This window comes from Chiloscyllium plagiosum, unplaced genomic scaffold (assembly GCF_037043375.1).
Source record: "Chiloscyllium plagiosum isolate Xiang-an unplaced genomic scaffold, Cpla_swu_hap1 HiC_scaffold_20, whole genome shotgun sequence".
NCBI lineage: Eukaryota > Metazoa > Chordata > Chondrichthyes > Orectolobiformes > Hemiscylliidae > Chiloscyllium > Chiloscyllium plagiosum.
This window is the reverse complement of record NW_028270158.1, coordinates 56,869,242-56,889,099: the sequence shown is the minus strand read 5'-3', so window position 1 is coordinate 56,889,099 and position 19,858 is coordinate 56,869,242. Positions and strand designations below refer to the sequence as shown.

Genomic DNA, 19,858 nt, shown 5'->3' with positions numbered 1-19,858 from the left:
AATATTTGATCGTTGTGCAAATCAAACTGGTTTAATTAAGTGATAATTGTTAGTTTTCTTCTGAGGAAAGACTTTTAAACTCCTGTTGGGCAGTCTTGTTATAAATACAAATGAGCGAGCTAAACTAAAGACAACCTGTCAACACGTTTATTTTAGCCCCCGATGAGAAATGTGCTGCTGGTGATCATTTTTATTTTCACAGTTGAATTTCATTCTTTATCCTCTGATTCAGCCAGAGTATGAATGATTTCCTGCAATCCATGTGCTGCAGAAACTCAGTATAGCTTTAAAATATTATGCTTGTTTCTTATAATGATGAATGCATTTTAATCTTCACTCTTTCCCTTGCCCTCACTCATTTATTTTTGCAATTTTGTAAACTTACACCCATTAAAACTTGAAAACACACAGCATCCTTATCTACTGAGTAGATGTGTTGCAGAAGTACCAAATGACATTTATTGGAATGTTGCTGATTAATGTTGAATCCCTGATCGAAGATGTTTAAAATAAGCGTGTAGTTAGCAGTTACCACAGCCTTCTGTTTTGAGACTTCATACTAATCACCTCACTGTTGAGAAGCCAAGTTGCTCTAGGCATAATGAATGTAAAAGGGAGTAAGCTAAAGGCCCTTTGAACCTGCAGTGATGCTCATTATGAGCGTGGCTGATCTCTTAAGTTAACTCCACTTTCCTGCCCTTTCCTCCTATACGTTGAATCCCTTATTGCCCGAAAGTCTAATGATCTTAACCTCAATAAAGAATTCCAAAGATTTACATCCTCTGAAAGAAAAAATGTCCCTGTGGTTTTACTGAGATTGTCTACTATATCGGACTCCCTTGTTTTAAACTCAGAGTTTCTGCATAATGTGGAGCTGCTCTTCAATCAGATCACGCAACAATAACAACTAGCCTGCAATTTATTTAAAGCATTAAGAACTAAGAAATGCTCTTGTTTTGAAACCTCGTTTTTGTATATCACGTCTGCCTGCTGAACATGGAGTATATCTGTTTCAAACACTGACTACTTCGCCTTTCAGGTAGGTATAGTGCACAACATGTGCCATGTTCAAAGTAATTCATCTATGGCGAGTTGTCGTTCCCAACTTGTTCAGCATTAGTTGTATTATCAACTAAAATCTGGATTGACACTTGCCCATGAATGCCAATAGTTTTCCTTATGGCTCATTCAGTTGTGTTTTAAACAGTTGAACGAAAGGTACAAATGTTTTTGCATGTACTGAGAGACAACCACTGATCAAAGGTCTGAATACAGTCTAGTCCTGATACATTGAATTTCTTCCTTTGAAGACTTAATAAAACATATACTTGTTTAAATGGAGAGGATTAGACTGTACTTATAATCCTTCCATGATATGTAATTAACTCTGGGATAGTCATACTATTTATTAATCACCCATCAAAATGGTGTTTAATTCTACCTTTCAACCAGATCATTCATTTGGCCACTTGCAGTATTTGTAACAACCATACTTTTTTCGTGAGCGTTAGCTAATGACAAATGAACATAAAAGAAAACAGCGTGCATACATTTTACAAATCTAAAAATTCAAATCTTTGAACTAAGTTCAGCAAATCTGGCATCAATATATTGAGTTACGTTTTTTTAAAAATACATTGTTGCAAATGTCTGAGGAAAAGGTTGTAATCAACTCCAAAATATAAAATTGGTGGTAACGATAGGCAAGTGGCAAATTCTTGCTTGAAACTAAGTTCTTTGTTTTATTTTTGGTGCAAAGGCCAAATTTCTGTAATGATAAAATAATGCAAAAAAATCTATGCGAATGCATTCTTGGTGCTTGCTTGAAATGGTATGCAAAGATAAATAATACTGAGAGAAGGATCTAATTGTTGTCATTGCACCAGGGTGTAATTTATACTTTATTTTTACTTAATCCGTTCCAATTCCAGTAGAATGCAGACTTCTGTCACAAGTTCAAGTTTGGGATCAGCAGATGAGAATTCGATGGCAGAGGCTGAAGACAGTCTTAAAACTGTGCACCTTGAGCTAACTGAGACCTGCTTGGATATGATGGCTCGATATGTTTTCTCCAACTTCTCTGCTCTGCCCAAGAGGTTTGCATTACATTTTCAAAATGTTACTTTGTTCATTTTTTTTATCTTTTGAAAGTAATTTGAGAATTACATAGTGCATGGAACACACGTGACCAATTGACCCATGGTTCTCATGAACTTGTGCTCACTTCTTATCATCTAACCCTCTCAGGGTCACCTTACTTCTTTCCACCACTTGCTTATGTAGCTTTTCCATTAATGCTGTTTGTCTCAATTACTTCTGTCGTGACATTCACAATCTAACTAATCTTTAGTTAAATTTTTTCTTGAATTTTTTTGAATTGGATTTAACCTATGACTTCTAGTTTTGGTCTTCCGCAGAACTGGAAGTATTTTCTGCACATCCACCTTCTCGACATCTTTTGTAATCTTAAATGGCTATGTCAAGTCACTTTCTCAGTGATCTTTTTCTAACAAAAAAGTGCCCATTTTTTCTTGATATCTGTTCATCTTAGCAAAACTATTTTTGCTTCCTTATCACATGGAACCGAATATCAGCATTAAAATATAAATTGAATAAAAGCAAAAACTAAAGATGTATTGGTGAATTTGTAGCTCAGGTTGATAAGTATGTAAGTTAGCTCGCCGAGCTGGAAGGTTTGTTTTTAGACGTTTTGTCACCATACTAGATAACACCATCAGTAAGAGTCTCGGGTGAAGCTATAGATGTATGAGAACACTGGGATTTCATCGGAAATGTTAATCTGCCTCACTTCTTTTCTATATATAGTGGATGTGCTATATATTTCCAATTTTACTTTAAATGCACTAAATCTGCTCAATATTTTTAATCGCTTACCTCAGAGTTTGGAAACTGACCTCATTCTTTTTCTGTTTTTACACTCAAGTCAATACCATGCCTTCCTTTTTGGTCTTATTCACATTCTTGTGGTTTCTAAGGTCCCCTGTGGCAGAGTTTCTTCTTGGTGCAGGAAGAAGTAATACATGGCTGGTTGGAAACAAACTTGTCACAGTAACCACCAGCAGTGGCGCCGGAGCGAGAGCGCTGTTGGGTTTAGATTCCTTGGATCAAAAGAGAACTGAAGAGGTATCCAGGTATGGACTGCAGAGATACTGCAGCAATGTATTTAGTAAAATGTTTGTTTACTGTGCTTTTGTTGATCTTCAATATTTGATATAAAACAGCTGGTGTTTTATCATTTGTAAGAAATGGCCCCAATTTATTTTTTTGTCGAAATAAAATTGTTTTTTTTTTCAAATATAATTTGCTGTGATATGTCAAGTAACAAAGGCAATGGTCAACTATATTGTTACCAAGTTATGCAAAGATTTTGTGTGTTTTGGATTTGACTGAGATTTCAATTAAGATGTTTTTTTGCCCTGACTATATTTTTAAGACTGGATTTATCTCAACAAGTAAAAACAACCCAAGAAGCACCTGCCAAGCTGGAGTCTCAGACTAGCCAGCAGATTGGAAAAGCTGCACGCCTGCGAGTGAGATCCATATCAGGTGACTGTTGAAAGGATTAGGTTTTTTTTCAAAGATAATATTTAACATAGGGTAATGAGCAACTTTCCTTACTTTCCCTTTAATGCCAAATATCCTATTTACAATTGCAATGACAATATGCATAAATCTAATAAAATCTTATTGCTGGCTAATTGCATCTATCGATTGTGCTTCACAGTCTAAGTACTTAATATATTGAATACTGTTTAAAATGCAGTGCTTTGAAACAAACAATTTTGTAACTATATATATCTGCAGAACTAGAAGGGGTGGCACGGTGGCTCAGTGGTTAGTACTGCTGCCTCACAGCACCAGGAGCCTGGGTTTGATTCCCACCTTGGGCGATTGTCTGTCTGGAGTTTGTACGTTCTTCTTGCGTCTGTGTGGGTTTTCTCCGGGTGCTCTGGTTTCCCCTCTCAATCCAAAGAAGTGCAAGTCAGTTAACTTGGCTATACTAAATTGCCCATAGTGTTAGGTGCATTAGTCAGGGGTAAATATAGGGTAAGGGAATGGGTGGGTTACTGTTTGGAGGGTCAGTGTGGACTTGTTGGGCCAAATCGTGTGTTTCCATATTGTCGCAATTTAATTGAATAGAACAGAGCCCATATTTATTTAATCTTTATTATCCACGTCACATTGGAGAAACATCTTTTTGTCCTGATAACGGGGATATACATTATTATTGCTCCGTTTCAGTGTGAACTGTTTTTGTTTAGTCTTACTTTTCTGGTTTTCTAGGTGGCCATGCTCTTCACAGTGATTCAGTTCCGAGTTTAAGTCCCCTGGTGTCACCCTCTGATAGCGAATTCTGCACTCCTGTTGCATCAAATTTGAGAGGATTGGAAAACAGGAAAGCATTGCGTCAGGATGGACCTTATTCAAGTGGCCAGCTGTTCTACCAGAAGGAAAAAGCCAATCTGGCTGAATATGCACCTGTACTAACTCAAGGCTGGGCCGAAGTATACATTCGGCGACCCTCGGGTATAAATATTAGATCGAGCCAACCCCCCAAAAGTTTTAGAGTTGATTGTGGCTTTTTTTTATAGATATTTTTATTAGAAATGTAACATTTTTACAAGTTTACAAAAATAAACAAAACTCTCAAATATAAACATTGATATACAATTAAATCAAATATACAATAGCCAAAATTTAACGAGAAAAAAAAATACCGAAAAAGAAAAAAAACAAAACTCAACTATCTACTAATCTAACCTACAACTAACCAGAGTATATATTTAAGTCTCTTACATGCTCAGAATGTATTAACATCAGATATAATAAAACCCATATTCGTGCGGGATTCCTCTCTTAAGGGGCCCCGGACCAGCCAGGTTTGTAATCTCAGTTAAATAAAAGCCCTTGTTAGGATAGCCGAAATATCTGTATTTATGTAATTCAAGAAGGGCTGCCATATTTTATAAAATAATTTGGTCTTTCGGTGCACCATATTTGTAAGGAAGTCAAGGAGAATACATTCCATAATTAATCTGTGCCAATTTGAAAGTCCAGGGGGGCCCTCAGCCACCCAGGTCACCAAAATATTTTTCCTTGCACAGAAAGAAAGAATAGAAAATAGTCTCTTCCCGTACGTGTCCAGGGAGGGAAAGTTCGAAAAGCCCAAAAGGAGAGATACAGGGTTCACTTTAATTTCCGTTCCTAAAATTTCTGTCAGGGTACTTGCTACTTTAGTCCAATATCTACGGATCTTATGACAGGTCATAGGCAATGTACAAGAGTGCCCACCTCCATTTTGCATTTGGGACACGTTGGAGATGCTCCTGCCTTAAATTTTGCCAGTCGAACCGATGCTATATGGGCCCTATGAAGTATCTTCAGCTGGATAGCCTGGGTTCTGTTATGATTGTGGCTTTAATGAGCTTTCCATAGTTTTAAATCAGATAAATGTTACAAAATTCAAGAACAGGAAAGGACTCCATTTACATAAGTCAGACGTTTTTGGCTACTCTCTATCCTACCTTTCAGTTCTCTAACCATGTACCTGCTTTGGCAACATTTTTCAAGAAACAACTTTATTTGTTAAACTCGTTTATCTTAGTTACCCCATTGCTATTCCCAATTAATTCACTTGAAATAATTTTAACCCAACTCATTTGCTAGAAAATTGCCAAAATGAGGTGCAGCAATGTTTAATCCTTGCTTGGTGTACAGAGTATTGAAGTTAATAGAGAGTAATATTGTGAAGGAAGGTTATAAAATCAGTACTTGTCGTGATTCTGTAAGTTCTATATACCCTGTTGTCGTAAAGTCTATAAAGTCCTTTATGCCTCTTGTCTATTGTGTGAATTAGTTACATAGTATTTTACGTGGCGTGCTTTCGGGTCATTTGACTCAAATGGTCCATGTCAGTGTATCTGCTTCACAGGTGCCTCCTCCCATCTCCTTCATCTTATTCCATCCACAGGTCATACTTAGGTCTTAAACACATCTCATACCTTCCTGAAAAGTTGAATTTTTACTCTTAATTTCCTGATGGTTGCTTCTTATAAGTTAATTTTTTTCATTAAAACTATGTGAAATTCTTCTGTTATTAAAAAAACAGCTGTGCTTTTTCATGTTATGGCTCTTAAATAGAACCTGGAATAACTTACTTTTCTTGTCTTAATACTTCTTAATAGTGTTAACTTTGGTTCCTTGCAGGTAATGCAAGTTGGCTTCTGTGTCTGGAAAATCCACCAAGTCCATTCTCATCTGAGATAAACAACATGCCCCTACAAGAACTGTCCACAATGCTAATGGCTGTAGAGAGAGTGACTGATCCACGCCAGCATGGTCCCAGTCGATCAGAATCCATGCCATGCTCGACTGCTGGAGCAGCTAAACCCACCTTGCTTCAGCGATTCAACACTGGTTAGTGAAAGTTTCCACTTCTTAACCATCAGTTTCACAGTCTTCACTTTCAAGCGTGCATATTATTTTATATTCTGTCCCTGAAATTCTGTTATATTTTAGAGTGACTATAATGTTAGGTACTCTAAGAAATAATATGAAACCTTAATCTACTTGAGTATTAAGCTTTCACGCAGTTTTTTATGCTAAGATGATTAATTAGGATGCTTTTAAAAATTTTAAATCTTTGTTAAATCTGTTGTTCTGGTTCTGTTCGCCGAGCTGGGAATTTGTGTTGCAGACGTTTCGTCCCCTGTCTAGGTGACATCCTCAGGGCTTGGGAGCCTCTTGTGAAGCGCTTCTGTGATGTCTCCTCCGGCATTTATAATGATTTGTACCTGCCGCTTCCAGTTGTCAGTTCCAGCTGTCCGCTCCAGTGACCGGTATATTGGGTCCAGGTCAATGTGCTCCCATTCCTAGACGTGATGGTACAGAGAACACCGAACGGAGAATTCACCACAAAGGTATACAGGAAAGCCACACACACAGACCAAGTCCTAAACTACGAAAGCAACCACCCCAACACACAAAAGAAGTTGCATCAAGACACTGTTCAAAAGGGCCACAACACACTGCAGTACACCAGAACTGCAAAAAGAGGAAGAAGAACACCTATACAATGTATTTGCCAAAACGGATACCCCTGCAATTTCATCAACAGATGCCGAAGGGAAAGACAACGGAATGAGGACATGCCACAACCCAAAGGACTAGCCATACTACCATACATCAAAAACATTTCTGAACTGACAGCCAGACTACTGCGACCACTAGGACTCATAACAGCACACAAACCAACAGCTACTCTCAGACAACAACTCACCAGGACGAAGGACCCGATACCCAGCATGAGCAAAACCAATGTAGTGTACAAAATCCCATGCAAGGACTGCACAAAACACTACATAGGACAAACAGGAAGACAGCTAACGGTCCGCATCCATGAACACCAACTAGCCATGAAACGACATGACCAGCTATCCTTAGTAGCCACACACTCAGATGACAAGCAACATGAGTTTGACTGGGACAACACTACTATTATATGACACACCAAACAGAGAACAGCCAGGGAATTCCTAGAGGCATGGCACTCATCCACAGATTCAATCAATAAGCACATCGACCTGGACCCAATATACCGGCCACTGCAGTGGACAGCTGGAACTGACAACCGGAAACGGCAGGTACAAATCACTTTAAATGCCGGAGGAAACATCACCGAAGCGCTTCGCAGGAGGCTCCCAAGCACTGAGGATGTCACCTAGACAGGGGACGAAACGTCTGCAACACAAATTCCCAGCTCGGCGAATAGAACCACAACAACGAGCACCCGAGCTACAAATCTTCTCCCAAACTTTGTTAAATCTAGAAATTGTACATTATTCATGTGCAATGTTTCTTGTCTTGGCTATTGTTTTCAGGCCTTTTAATTTGGTATTTTGCATGCTTATTCGGGGAGACTTTCCTTTTGCCCTCCACGCAAAATGACAAGTGATGAATTTGATGCTCTTGTTTGTCCTGACCTGAGGCAGTTCTCAATTTGGGACAGGCCTATCTGTGTAGGCAAGGTGCCAATTGTGCAGTAGCAAATCTGAGTCTGCAACCACACTTAATACTTGGAATGTGGGGCTGCTAGCTGTGGGAAATGGAGACTAAGATACTTAAAGTTAATTGTGCTGCCTACCAATGTGTTCTCCAGCCTTTTGAGGTTTGGCAAAAAATGGAAGATTTGGGACACGCCTTCTGTTTCCAACAATTGCCTAAGCATTAGACTGCCAGGTCTAATTAGATCTGCTGGAGAATGAGGCATGAAAGGCCTGCCTCTACCTCCGGTTGGCTTTTCCACCTGATGTGTTAGAGTAGAAATGTTAATAACTACAGGCCCCCTTGCATCATTACAGCGTGGCAGTAGAAGTTCAGGGAAAACACAGTGTGGCGTATCAGTCTTTGTCCCTTTTTCTGCTGATTCTCCGAGCAAAAAGCGGAAGGTAGCATAGTCCCGGGGAAAAGCAAGGTCCCTAATTATTCTTAAAATTTGCATAGGTAGATGCCTTTTTTTGCACAAGTCTAATTTCCAAATTTTTTCTAAGCTTTTGTTAACTTAACAATCCTGTAAAATTAATCTGAGATTCAGATGGCTTGTGTTTTTAAATGTATCTCCTACTAAAACTTGTGTAGATTTTGCATCAAACGTCATCTGCAACAGGTTTTTTTTTGGTGTTTGTTTCTAACGCAAATCAATTGTTTGGATTTTTGTTTAAGTTTGTGTCCTGTGCTTCACACAGCCACTGATTTCGTTTCCCTTTGCAGTCGATTGTTTCTCTTCTATGTACCAAACAAGCTGTCAAGAAAAGTTGCACAGGAGCATTTCCTGGGCAGGTACACAGTAGCACACTTAAGACTCCCATGAATCATTAGTGCCCATGCATTGCGTGCTGTTTCATAGCTGTGTGTGTCTTTTGTGAGAGAGAAAAAAAAATTATTGTAATAATTAGCTGGAGGAGCATGGAATTCTCCCAACTTGATGTTACAAAGTGCCAGCCTTGCCTTAAACCATTTATTTTCAATGAGTGAATATTTATTTGAACAATTTGCTTATTAACAAAAGGCTTAGTTGTCTCATTATTAGGTCGAGTTGAAACTAATCAAGCATGCACTGCTAATTGAAACCAGCTTATTTGAAAATCATTATTTGGTGCAGAGTATAGCAATATTAGTTTCATACATTTGAAAAGCTATAGTTTTCTCATAACACCTTTAATGTAAATGCACTCTTTCTTCATATATCGTGGCTTCCAATAGACAAGACTCTTTATGTTGTTATGGTGTTGCTGTTAAATAACTATTATTTGTCTTCCTCATTTTGAACCTGGACCCTACATCCCTCCACCATCAAATATCCTGCTGAACTCTATGCACGGTCACTATGTGGATATGGAATTTTTATTTTAATTTGCTGATAAGTGAAACCTAATGAATTAACGGCTTTGATTATTGAAATTGAATGTCACCATTTTCAATGCCTGATGACCAGGGTGACTGAAATAATGACCAAGTGGATGGGTATGGGATCCTGACTCAAAACCAAGGCAAGTAATAATCCTAGTCATGCTGCAAGTAAACTTGCCTCATGTTTACTCTCATGACAAGATATAACTGCATGAAATTAGTAAGTGGCAGGGATGTGGTTATATGCTCGCATTAAGTCATCTTCAGTTCTAATAAGCTCCAACAGTACAGCAAAAAGTGAGGTGTAATAGGGTGCAAAATCAAATGTGCAGTTTAAGTTCAAGGAGAAACTGAGGACTAAATTTCTGAAAACTAGTGCTTTGATTAACAATTGACTGAATCTGGCTTACAGATCTATGTTTTACTCATCATCAAGCGTGTAATGAGGAAGTGCAGCCATTCCAGTTTATATTAAATATGTTGCTGAACTAAAGTATTGAGGTCTCCTGAATCTACAGGTTAAAGCATAAAAACAATGCAAACATTTCTTGGTCCTATTAACCAGATTACTCTTTAAGAAAAGCATTCAGCTAAATGATTAAATAGGATTAATCTTTTTAGTACAACACACTTTTGGCATAACGCACTTACCAAATTCCTACTAAAATCTACGCTGGGGCAAACAAAAAGGAACAAGAAATTTTAAAGGTTATTTCATATCTCATAATATGCCAGGGCTGAAAAATCTGCTGTTGTCTTATTCCTAGCTGCAGCAAGGGATAAAGTTGGTGCACAAGTCCAGCAAAATTTAATACATATATCAAAGACCGTATAAGGTTTTCTAACATTTGGTGATTGATACTTGTTTAAATTGACTCGGTTTAATAAAAGCAATTAACTGTATGTTAGTTGCAAAACGGATTGGTATGCTACAGAAATAAAGAGAAAGCTGAATTAGGACTTAAGGACAAGCGAAATAGATACGTTAGTGTGCTGCTGGTGGTATTAGTTGCTGTGTAAGCAAAATACCGAAACAGAGGAACTTTTTGTTTAAATCAGCCAATTAACAATCTTCTCACCCTGAGTTTGACTTTGAATTTGGCAAATTTCCTTGACAAAGGAGTCTGAGAATGTGAATGCTTCATCTTATGTTGTTCCAGTAAAAGTAGCATTGGTTTTGTTGTCACTTGGGGTCAATGAGCACAGCATAGCTTGCATTTAAAAAATAAATGCATCAAAACATGTCCCAGCTGAAATCTTCTGTTTAATTGAACAAAGGAAAAACATCAAAACTCCATTACTCTGTTTAGTCCATATGTTGTATATGCATTATATTGAAAGTTTAAATACAGTGGCTCAGTGGTTAGCACTGCTGCCTTGCAGCGTCAGGGACCCGGTTTCCATTCCAGCTTCGGGTGACTGTCTGTCTGTGTGGAGTTTGCACATTCTCCCCGTGTCTGCGTGGGTTTCCTCTGGGTGCTCTGGTTTCCTCCCACAGTCCAAAAGATGTGCAGGTCAGGTGAATTGGCCATGATAAATTGCCCATAGTGATAGGTGCATTAGTAGGGCGTAGGGGAATGGGTCTGGGTGGGTTATTCTTCGGAGGGTTGGTGTGGACTTGTTGGGCCGAAGGGCCTGTTTCCACACTGTAGGGAATCTAATCTAATCTAATCTAAAGTCATTGGAAACTAATATATTTGGAGAACTAGTGCCTTAGGATGATTTTCTCCATTAAGGTAACTACAAATTATTGCAGGGCGTGATCAGAAAGTTCATTGCAAATATTGAATTATCTGTGGTCACTTTTTCTCACTTATACTGTTGTTTCCTTTTTATAAAATGCAAGAACAAAGAAAGCTAGACGAAAGCTGTTGTATTGCCCTTAGCATGTGTTTTATGTCTGCTATAAAAAAGTGTGATCCAAATATTAATTTATAATAAGTTTGACTGGATCCTTTGAACTTTTAACAATTAGGGCACTCTGCAAAGGGACAAAGGCAGTAGGGACAAAAGCAGCAGTAGTGCATCTGTATGTAGTAGGGGTTGAAATGAAAATTTCTAGTCTGCAGGATTTTGAGAGAGGTTACCTGGCACAACTTGGGGGTGGAATAAAGTTAGTACATTTTGAACCCAGTGAGATTCTGAGAAACATTGCCTGAATTGGAACAACTCTATGCTCCCTCTGTCTTTCTTTACAATTCCTCTCAGCAAAATGTGAGAGCTGAAAAACCATTAGAAGTCATCTTTACCACTCCTGAAGAGGATTTCTTTGACATCTGTCTCCAGTGAAGTGATTTCAACCAATCACAACTGTTCCTCAAAGACACCCCTTCCCCTTACGTGTGCAGAATAACTTTCAATGTGCGACCATTTGGGTAATCAGTGACTTTTATTTTCTCCTGAGTTTCACTGTAATTTTCCAAAGTGCTTTTAAGTTAACTCTCTGCAAGATTTTCATTTCTCTTTGTTTTTCTTTGGACCGAAGGGTCTGTTTCCATGATGTACATCTCTATGACTCTATGTGTATGTTAACTTTTTGAAGGGTAGGTATATGTTTAAAACAAAACTGTATAGGCCAAACTATCAATAATCATTTCATTTTTGAGTAAGTTTTATTTGTAATAGACGAGGCAAACTTTGTTAATTTAAAGAAACTTGCCTGGTGTTCCTAATACTAACCCATACAGTTTGACACTTACAATTGGCTACTTCATGTGATCAAAATAAAACATTATGACCACTAGAGAAGTTGGTCTAGGAAAAGAATTAGCCACTTCCCAGCCGTGAATATAACACTAAAAGACAGCTATTTTTGAGTTTAACGATTTGTCATAGATAAAACACGGTGACTTGTTTTGCATATTGCTTTTAACAGAGATTGCATTTTTTTTTTGAAGTACTGAATTGGTACATTTTGGTGAAGATAATTGTCTTTTATATCCTTTTTATTTTTACGCATTAGTGTTCCAAATTGCTTCAAACGAAGAAGATAGTTTTGTTGTCAATCAGAATAGTGTTTATAAATCTGCTAATTTATTCCATGTTGGCAATTACTCAATATTAAACTTGAACTAATTTGCTAAATAGATTGTTAAATAGATGGCTTCAGTAAATCTCGAAGGATAGTTTTCATTTGACGTGGGTGGAAGGTGTTAGTTTCGATATTTAATGCTGCAGTTTTTTGTGTTACTGCTAATGCTTTGCATGGAATTCTGAGAGGTTAAAACGTTGATCCTCAACTCTTCCTCATGTACCTTGAACAAGATCTCATCTGTTCAGAGGTTTTGCAGTTAGATAAAAGGGAATATTGTTTTAAACAATGCAAGTCCTGATCTTGATTGAATTTGTAGATTCAGTTGCAGTGGTAGAGGAAGGTGATGGGCCTGGGATGGACTTGAAGGTGTGCGACTCTCCTGTGGAATCTCAAGAACTTGAAGACTTTGAGGCAATGGTATCTGAGCCAATCTTCATGCCTGCAGAGAGCTATGATAAAAGTCCAGTGCACTGCAGTAGAGTAAGTGAAAGCACTTTTGTCTTCGGAAGGCCATTATCTATTGTTCATTAAATTTATTATTTTTCTTTTCAATCCTTGCTGTAGTACAATGGTTTAATTCACGCGGTTGCATATTAAACAAAACTTGTCTTTGTCAACCTTGCACCACTAGCTTTGACCCAGTTTGGTTGTTTGAGATTGCGATTGATTGATGTATCATTCTGCTGTGTTCATTGTTCACAATGCAGTCACCTTAATATATAGAGACCTAGTGCTGATTGGTGATTTTGCTAGCTATGTTATCTCTGTCATACAAAACACAGACCATTCTGATCCTTCAGGTGTTTTGGCCTACTACATGCTTACATCCAAAATGAATGTCAAGTGATTGAAAATCAGTATGTCAACATTTCCTCTGGAACTCTGCAGCATTCTAGAACTAACATTTGGCTTCAGGTCCTACCTGCCGGCCTCCGTTTTTCACATGACTTTTTTTTTCCCATTTGCTTACCACTCTGCACCTTTCTTTCTGGAGTCGCATTACTCATTTTGTTTTTCTGAATGCTTTCACAGCCTGACTGGGCTGAGACTTGTATGTCATCCAGCTCTTTTAAATTCTGCCCAGCTGTGATTATATTGAAGAAAAAGTCTCATTAAGTAGCAGATGTCAGGTTTGGCTCAGTATGTAGCCCTAATGTCTCTGAGTCAGAAGATTGTGGTTTCAGCCCCACACCAGGGGATTTCACCTAACCTGGTACCACACCACAGTGCGGCACTGTCTGAGTCATGTGAGATACTACACAGTGACCTCATCTGCCTTATAAATTAGATATTAATGATCACGTTGGCATGATTTTGAAAAGAACAAGCAAGTTCTCCAACTAATATTTTTCCCTTAGTTAGCACCACTAAAACGGATTACCTAGTCATGTATTTCATTGCTGTTTGTGGATCCCTGCTATGTGCAATTTGGTTGCCGCATTTCATGTATTGCAACTGTGAATACACTGCAAAGTATTGAAGTAGAGTCGGCTCAAATGGCTGGACAGCTGGTTTGCAATGCAGAGTGATGCCAACACCATGGGTTTAATTCCTGCATTGGCAGGGGTTACTATAAAGGACCCCCTTTTTCAGCTTCTTCCCTTGCCTAATATATAGTGGTGTTCAGGTTCCACCATTACTAATTGTGTCTCTCTCTTTCTTTCTCCCTCAAGAGCAGCCCTCTAGTTCTCTGAGACAGTAATGACTTTTTACAGTTCAAGGATGCTTCATTGGCTGTAAAGTCAGTAGGGCTTCAGGAGGTTTTGAGCAATTAAAATTCTAAAGAAATAAAAGTAAGCAAATTTGAATTGCTCTGTTCTCTTCTTCATACCATCTTCCCGACAAGCACATGAATTAAGATTCTGAGTAGACCATTCAGCCCCTCGAGACTGCTCAATTGTTCATTAGGATCATGACTGATCTGATTGTAAGCTCAATTCCACATTCCAGTCCATTCCTGATACCATTTCACAACCTTGCTTCAGAATATATCTGTCTCTGCCTTTAAGTATTAGCAACTATATTACTACTACTACCATTTTTGGGAGCCAGGTTCCAAAGACACTCTAACCTCAGAGAAAAATATTTCACCTCAATTCTCTTTTATAAATGGGTGATCCTGATTTTTAAACACTGATCCTTATATCTGGATTCTCCCATATGAGGAAATATTACTTCCATGTCCACCCTTTCAAGACCCCTCAGGATCTTGTATGTTTCCATCAAGTTACCTGTTACTCTTCTAAATTCCAGCAGCCACATGCCTGGATTTTTCTAATCTTTCCTCATTCGTAAACTCTCTTATTCCAGGTGTTAGCTGGGTTACATTTTCTGAATGCCTCTGATGCAATTGTACCCTTCCTTAAATGACCAGAACTGTACTCCATACTCTATATGCAGTATCACAAGCACCCTGTGTAACTGAAGCATAACGTCTTCACTCCTGTATACAATTCCCTTCTCACTAAATGATAACATTCTATTAGCTTTCCTAATTACTTTCCATACCTGCATACTGACGTTTTGCAGTCCCTGTGTATGTCTGAGCTGTCACCATTTAGGTAATACACTTTTGTCATGTCAAAATGGACATTTTCACTTGTTCCCAAGTTATGCTCCATTTTCCAGATCCTTGCACACTTGATTAACCTATCTAGATATTTTTGTAGTCTCCATGTGCCCTCTTCAAAACATACTGTCCTACCAAGGTTTGTACCATAAGCAAACCTGGCAATCAGATCTCTGTCCCTCCTTCATTTATATCAGTTGTAAACAGCGGAGACTCCTGCTTTGATCCCTGTGGCACACTACCCACTACATCCTGCCAATTTGAAAAAGACCTATTTGTACTTACTGTCTGCTTCCTCTTAGCCAGCCAGTCAGTCTTCTATCCATACCAATTTGTTATCCCCTTGACTCTGCTTGATTATTTGGAACTTATCCAAATTCCCTGCTATAATCTTTTTAATTAGTCAAGATTTTCTGGTATTTTCTTGTGCATTTGTCATTTTCTAAATTTGTATCGTGCATATACATTTTTAGGCAGCACTGCGGGCAAGGTGACATATATTACTACACTCTGTGGTACATTACCTATATAATCTCTATAATTTGGTAAATGTCTTGACAAAGCTGGACAATGTGAAAAATGAATATTTAATGGTTTATTGCATTCAAATAGACTATAATGAACGTATTGCAGTTGCCAAAGCTTTCAAACGGTTTCATTAATGTTGAATAAATAAGTGGTTTGCTTTAATCAGTGATTTTCCTCCTCCAACCCCCAGTCGTCATCAACTTCGAGTCAAGAGGAAGACAAAATCCTTCAAGTGGAGGATAGTGGGATTATGGGAATTGCAACAGAAAAGGTTGTGCCATCTTCATTAGCTGTGGATCCCTCGGAAGAAGAATTCAATATTGACCACGCTCAAATTCTCAATAAATCCAGCTCCTCCCCCGAACTTCAGAACCTGCAAGAAATGACAGAACTAAATGGGAGAGAGGGACTCCCTGGGAAACCTGTGGCTGAAGGGAAGCCCAGAAGCCGCACTGAAAGCATTGAAGAGGAATGCTCTTCAAATGGCAAACTTGAAACCAATGATGTGAACACCAGACTGGAAAACCTGCAGCCGACAGAAAGTCAGGAACCCCCTCTGTCGCCAAACCGGTACAGACCCAGGGGTCACACCATCTCTGATTCTGCTCCATCAAGGAGGGAGAGAAGGTCACAACGCGATGGGGTTCAGAACAGATCCACAGCTTCGAATGCAGAAAAAATTAGTGGGATTAGCCCAAGGTATGTTTGGTCTTTCTTTGTATTTAAAAAGATTTTAGAAAGACAAAGAGAAGACTTTATATAGTGCCTGTCAGCAAACTCGGGCAGTCCCAAAGCATTTTATAGCCAATGAAGTTGTTTTGAACTGCAGTCTTTGTTATAATGCACAGTAAGATCCAAAAAACAGGAATACTATTTGATAAAAAAATTAACCCCAATTATATATGTTGGCAAATTGTTCTAATTATCATATGCTCGAGGTTAAAACACTACATTGATGCAAAAGTTCCTGAAGATCTTCATGGGATAATTTCCATGTTTAATAATGAGCATTTTTATTGATTGGATCACTGTAATCCATTTTAAAATAATTGATAAATGTAAAAATTTAGTGATAGTGTGAATGAATTATAGGAAGGATATTAAACCAGAGAGGGTTCAGAAAAGATTTACCAGGATGTTGCCAGGAATGGAGGGTTTGAGATATAAAAATAAGCTGGGGCTTTTTTCACTGGAGCCTAGGAGGTTGAGGGATGACCTTATAGTGACTTACAAAATCATGAGCATCGATGAGGTGAATAGGAAAGGCCTTTTCCTAAGGTGGGGAAGTTCAAAAACTAAGGAGTATATTTTTAAGGTGAAAGGATAAAGATTTAAAAAGGATACAAAGAGGCAACCTTTTTACACAGAGCGCTTTGTGTGTGGAATGAACTGCAAGAGGAGATGGTGCATGCAGCACAACTTAGAATGTTTAAAAGACATTTGGATAAGGACGTCAATAGGAAAGGTTTGGAGGGATATGAGCCAAATGCAGGCAGGTGGGACTTGTTTAGTTTGGGAACATGATTGGCATGAACTGGTTAGACTGAAGAGTCTGTTTCCCTGCTGTATGGCTCTATGATTACCTTAGCTTGTGAGTAAGAGCAAGTATCTCAGACCCCCGTTGAAGATCTTTTGTTGACGCTATTCCTGTGTGACATCTCTGCAATATTATTCAAAGATATGGAACCAGGTTTCACATGATGACAACCAGCTGCACCACATGACCAACTCTCTCAACCCTCCCATTGCGTCTGTCACCAGACTGTGTTCATGCGGCATGCAATCCTAATGAATTATGGTTTTCTCTAAACCGACGTTGTGTAGTCCATGGTCAATGACTTTGCCACCCCTCCCAATTTCTCACCCCACAAACTTTGTTCTCTTGCCACAGATTCCACCTCCTGCCTGGCCACACTTGCATTGAGCGAGATGGGTTTTTAAGCTTGTAGCACTGTTTGACTCTTGGCTAAACTGCACGTCTCCTACTTTCAACATCACAGTGACCGGACCCTTTACTTTCACCTGTTTGCTGCTGCAGCCCATCTGCTGCTAAGACCCTGTGCATGCGTTTGTTGGCAGCAGGCTGAGCTGTTCCTGTTCTCTTCCTGGCCTGCATGCCATCTTCTATCTGCTAACAAACTATGAAGCTTTTCTAAGATATACTGTTTAACTGTTAACTGCAATGAGACCCATTCACCTTCACCCCTGTTCTTACTGATCTTCACTAACTTAGTTTTGGGCACCTATTCTCACTGCCTGTTTTTTTAAGGCTCTGGTGTTTTCTCTCAAAACTCTATTCTTTGCTACAATTTCACCAGGATGTTATACAGCCATCCTGCCATTCTAGCAAGCCACAGATTTTGATAATTCCTATACTTGCTCCCCAAGTACCTATGTATTTAAAATCATCATATAACCTTGAATTTAATCCGAAGAAGGAGAGGAAGCCTTGGAAATACTGGAGTTATTTTCTTTGAAGCAGAGAAGGCTGAGGGGAGCTTTAGTGAATTTGGATAAAATTAAGAACTGCTTGGATAGGGTACATTGAAGCAGCCTTTTTCCTTTAGCAGTATTAGCCATAAATTTAAAGAAATTAACAGAAATGTTAGAGGGAAATTGAGGCAATGTTTCTTTTCCTAGACACTGGAGATGGGTCTGGAACTCCTGAAAGAATGTTCAAGGAAGGAATCCTTTCTGTATCTCAACAATATGGGGGTTTGAAATTTGAAAAGCTTTGACCTACAGGGCTGCAGATTAAGATGAAAAATAGGATTTGACTCTACAACTTCAGCTGGCATGGAAAAGATGGACTGTCACTTGTGTTGCAAATGTTCTATGTTTCTGTGTTTTTGATTCCCTTGCAGTTTTGTATTCCTACAGTTGTATCATTCGCCATTCTTTGGAAGTGAAGCTAACAAGCCCCTTCTGGTACCCAAGACTGAGGTGAGTGAAATTCAAGCTTCAGGTCACCACTCCAAAGCATGTTGCTTGTTTTACAATGAGGCGAGTATGCAGTGTTGTTTGGATTAGTATTAGGTAAGTGGACAGAAACACGGTTGCCACTGAGGTTTCAACCTTTCTTTATTGGATCATAGCATAATAGAAAAAGAAACTTGATGAAGTTGCCTTCTGTCAATTGAAAAGAAATGGTCAAGAAAGTTTGCTTTGAGTTGCCTTAATATGATCCTTGTCCGGATATGTGGGTAAGAGAAGCAACACGCCCCCGGGAAGAGAATTATTTGGAGAGGTAAGGTCCTAGGGAGTGTTGCTGAACAAAGAGACTTTGGAGTGCAGGTTCATTGCTCCTTGAAAGTGGAGTCGCAGCGAGATAGGACAGTGAAGAAGGCGTTTGGTATGCTTTCTTTTATTGGTCAGAGTATTGAGTATAGGAGTTGGAAGGTCGAGCCAAATTGGGAATTGATGAAAGCAGTTGTAGGATATTTAAATCTTGGAATCTTTTTCTGAAGAGGGGTAAGAATTTTTATTTTTCTATGGAGAGTTGCTGATCAAGAATTTACTATCCAAAAGGTTTGTGGAAACAGTTTCAGTGATAACTTTAAAAAGGAATGAAAAATAATTTGAAGAAAAAGAAAGCAGTTGCAAGGCTACAGGACTCAACTGGATTGGTGGAGTACCATTTACAAACAGCTGAGACAGCACAGTAGGTTGATTGGCTGCCTTCTGTGCTGTGATTCTCTTTGTCGATAAGATGCTGACTAAGGCATTTGTTGCTTACACCAGTTGCTTGAGAAGGTAATGAGTCCTTTTCCTTGAATTGTTGGTGTCATCATGACCACAATGGTGTTGGGTAGAACATTCAACAATGTCGATTTGTTGGTGGTTGTGAACGTACAGTGATACATGTTCAGATGCAGGCTTGAATTATGAATATGTATGGTGGCACCCCTTTGCAAACAAAAAGTGCGAGTATATTTAATATCTGTGCATTTTATAAAGTTGTTTGTTGCAGATGTATGCGCTGTTAGCTATAGGTAACTAATGAAGAGTTTTTTTTTAATTTAGATCACAGAGCGAGCCATTAAAGTTCTGGACCAGATGCCGCCTTATGACACACACAAGATTGGAGTTGTCTATGTGGGAGAAGGACAGGTAAAGGCTTTTCCCAGCTCAATGAGTCATCTCCATCTTCACCTCCACAATACTTTGTTATGGCTATACTGCTAGAGACTGCTATTCCCATTTATACTTTACCTAGATCTGTCTTTTGATTTCTTGCAATAGCTCTTTGTCATCTAGTTCATTTAATTTTATCCTGCTTTCCACCCATCTGAAACCAT

At 38.7% G+C, this 19,858-nt stretch overlaps 1 protein-coding gene across 8 annotated transcripts in view; it reads left to right on the top strand.

Moving 5' to 3' along the window:
* Nucleotides 1–19,858, top strand: part of tsc2 (TSC complex subunit 2) — an 81,278-nt gene that overhangs the window by 48,575 nt on the left and 12,845 nt on the right. For 4 of the 8 annotated variants that reach the window (XM_043711191.2, XM_043711187.2, XM_087997975.1 and 1 more), the window contains 10 exons: nt 1,932–2,096; nt 2,997–3,152; nt 3,455–3,567; nt 4,306–4,548; nt 6,229–6,438; nt 8,791–8,859; nt 12,780–12,943; nt 15,751–16,259; nt 18,425–18,503; nt 19,584–19,670. In XM_043711191.2, the coding sequence (XP_043567126.2) occupies nt 1,932–2,096; nt 2,997–3,152; nt 3,455–3,567; nt 4,306–4,548; nt 6,229–6,438; nt 8,791–8,859; nt 12,780–12,943; nt 15,751–16,259; nt 18,425–18,503; nt 19,584–19,670 (1,795 nt within the window). The remainder of the gene's footprint in view (nt 1–1,931; nt 2,097–2,996; nt 3,153–3,454; nt 3,568–4,305; nt 4,549–6,228; nt 6,439–8,790; nt 8,860–12,779; nt 12,944–15,750; nt 16,260–18,424; nt 18,504–19,583; nt 19,671–19,858) is intronic. The other 4 variants (XM_043711192.2, XM_043711189.2, XR_015760596.1 and 1 more) reach the window with 3 other exon arrangements.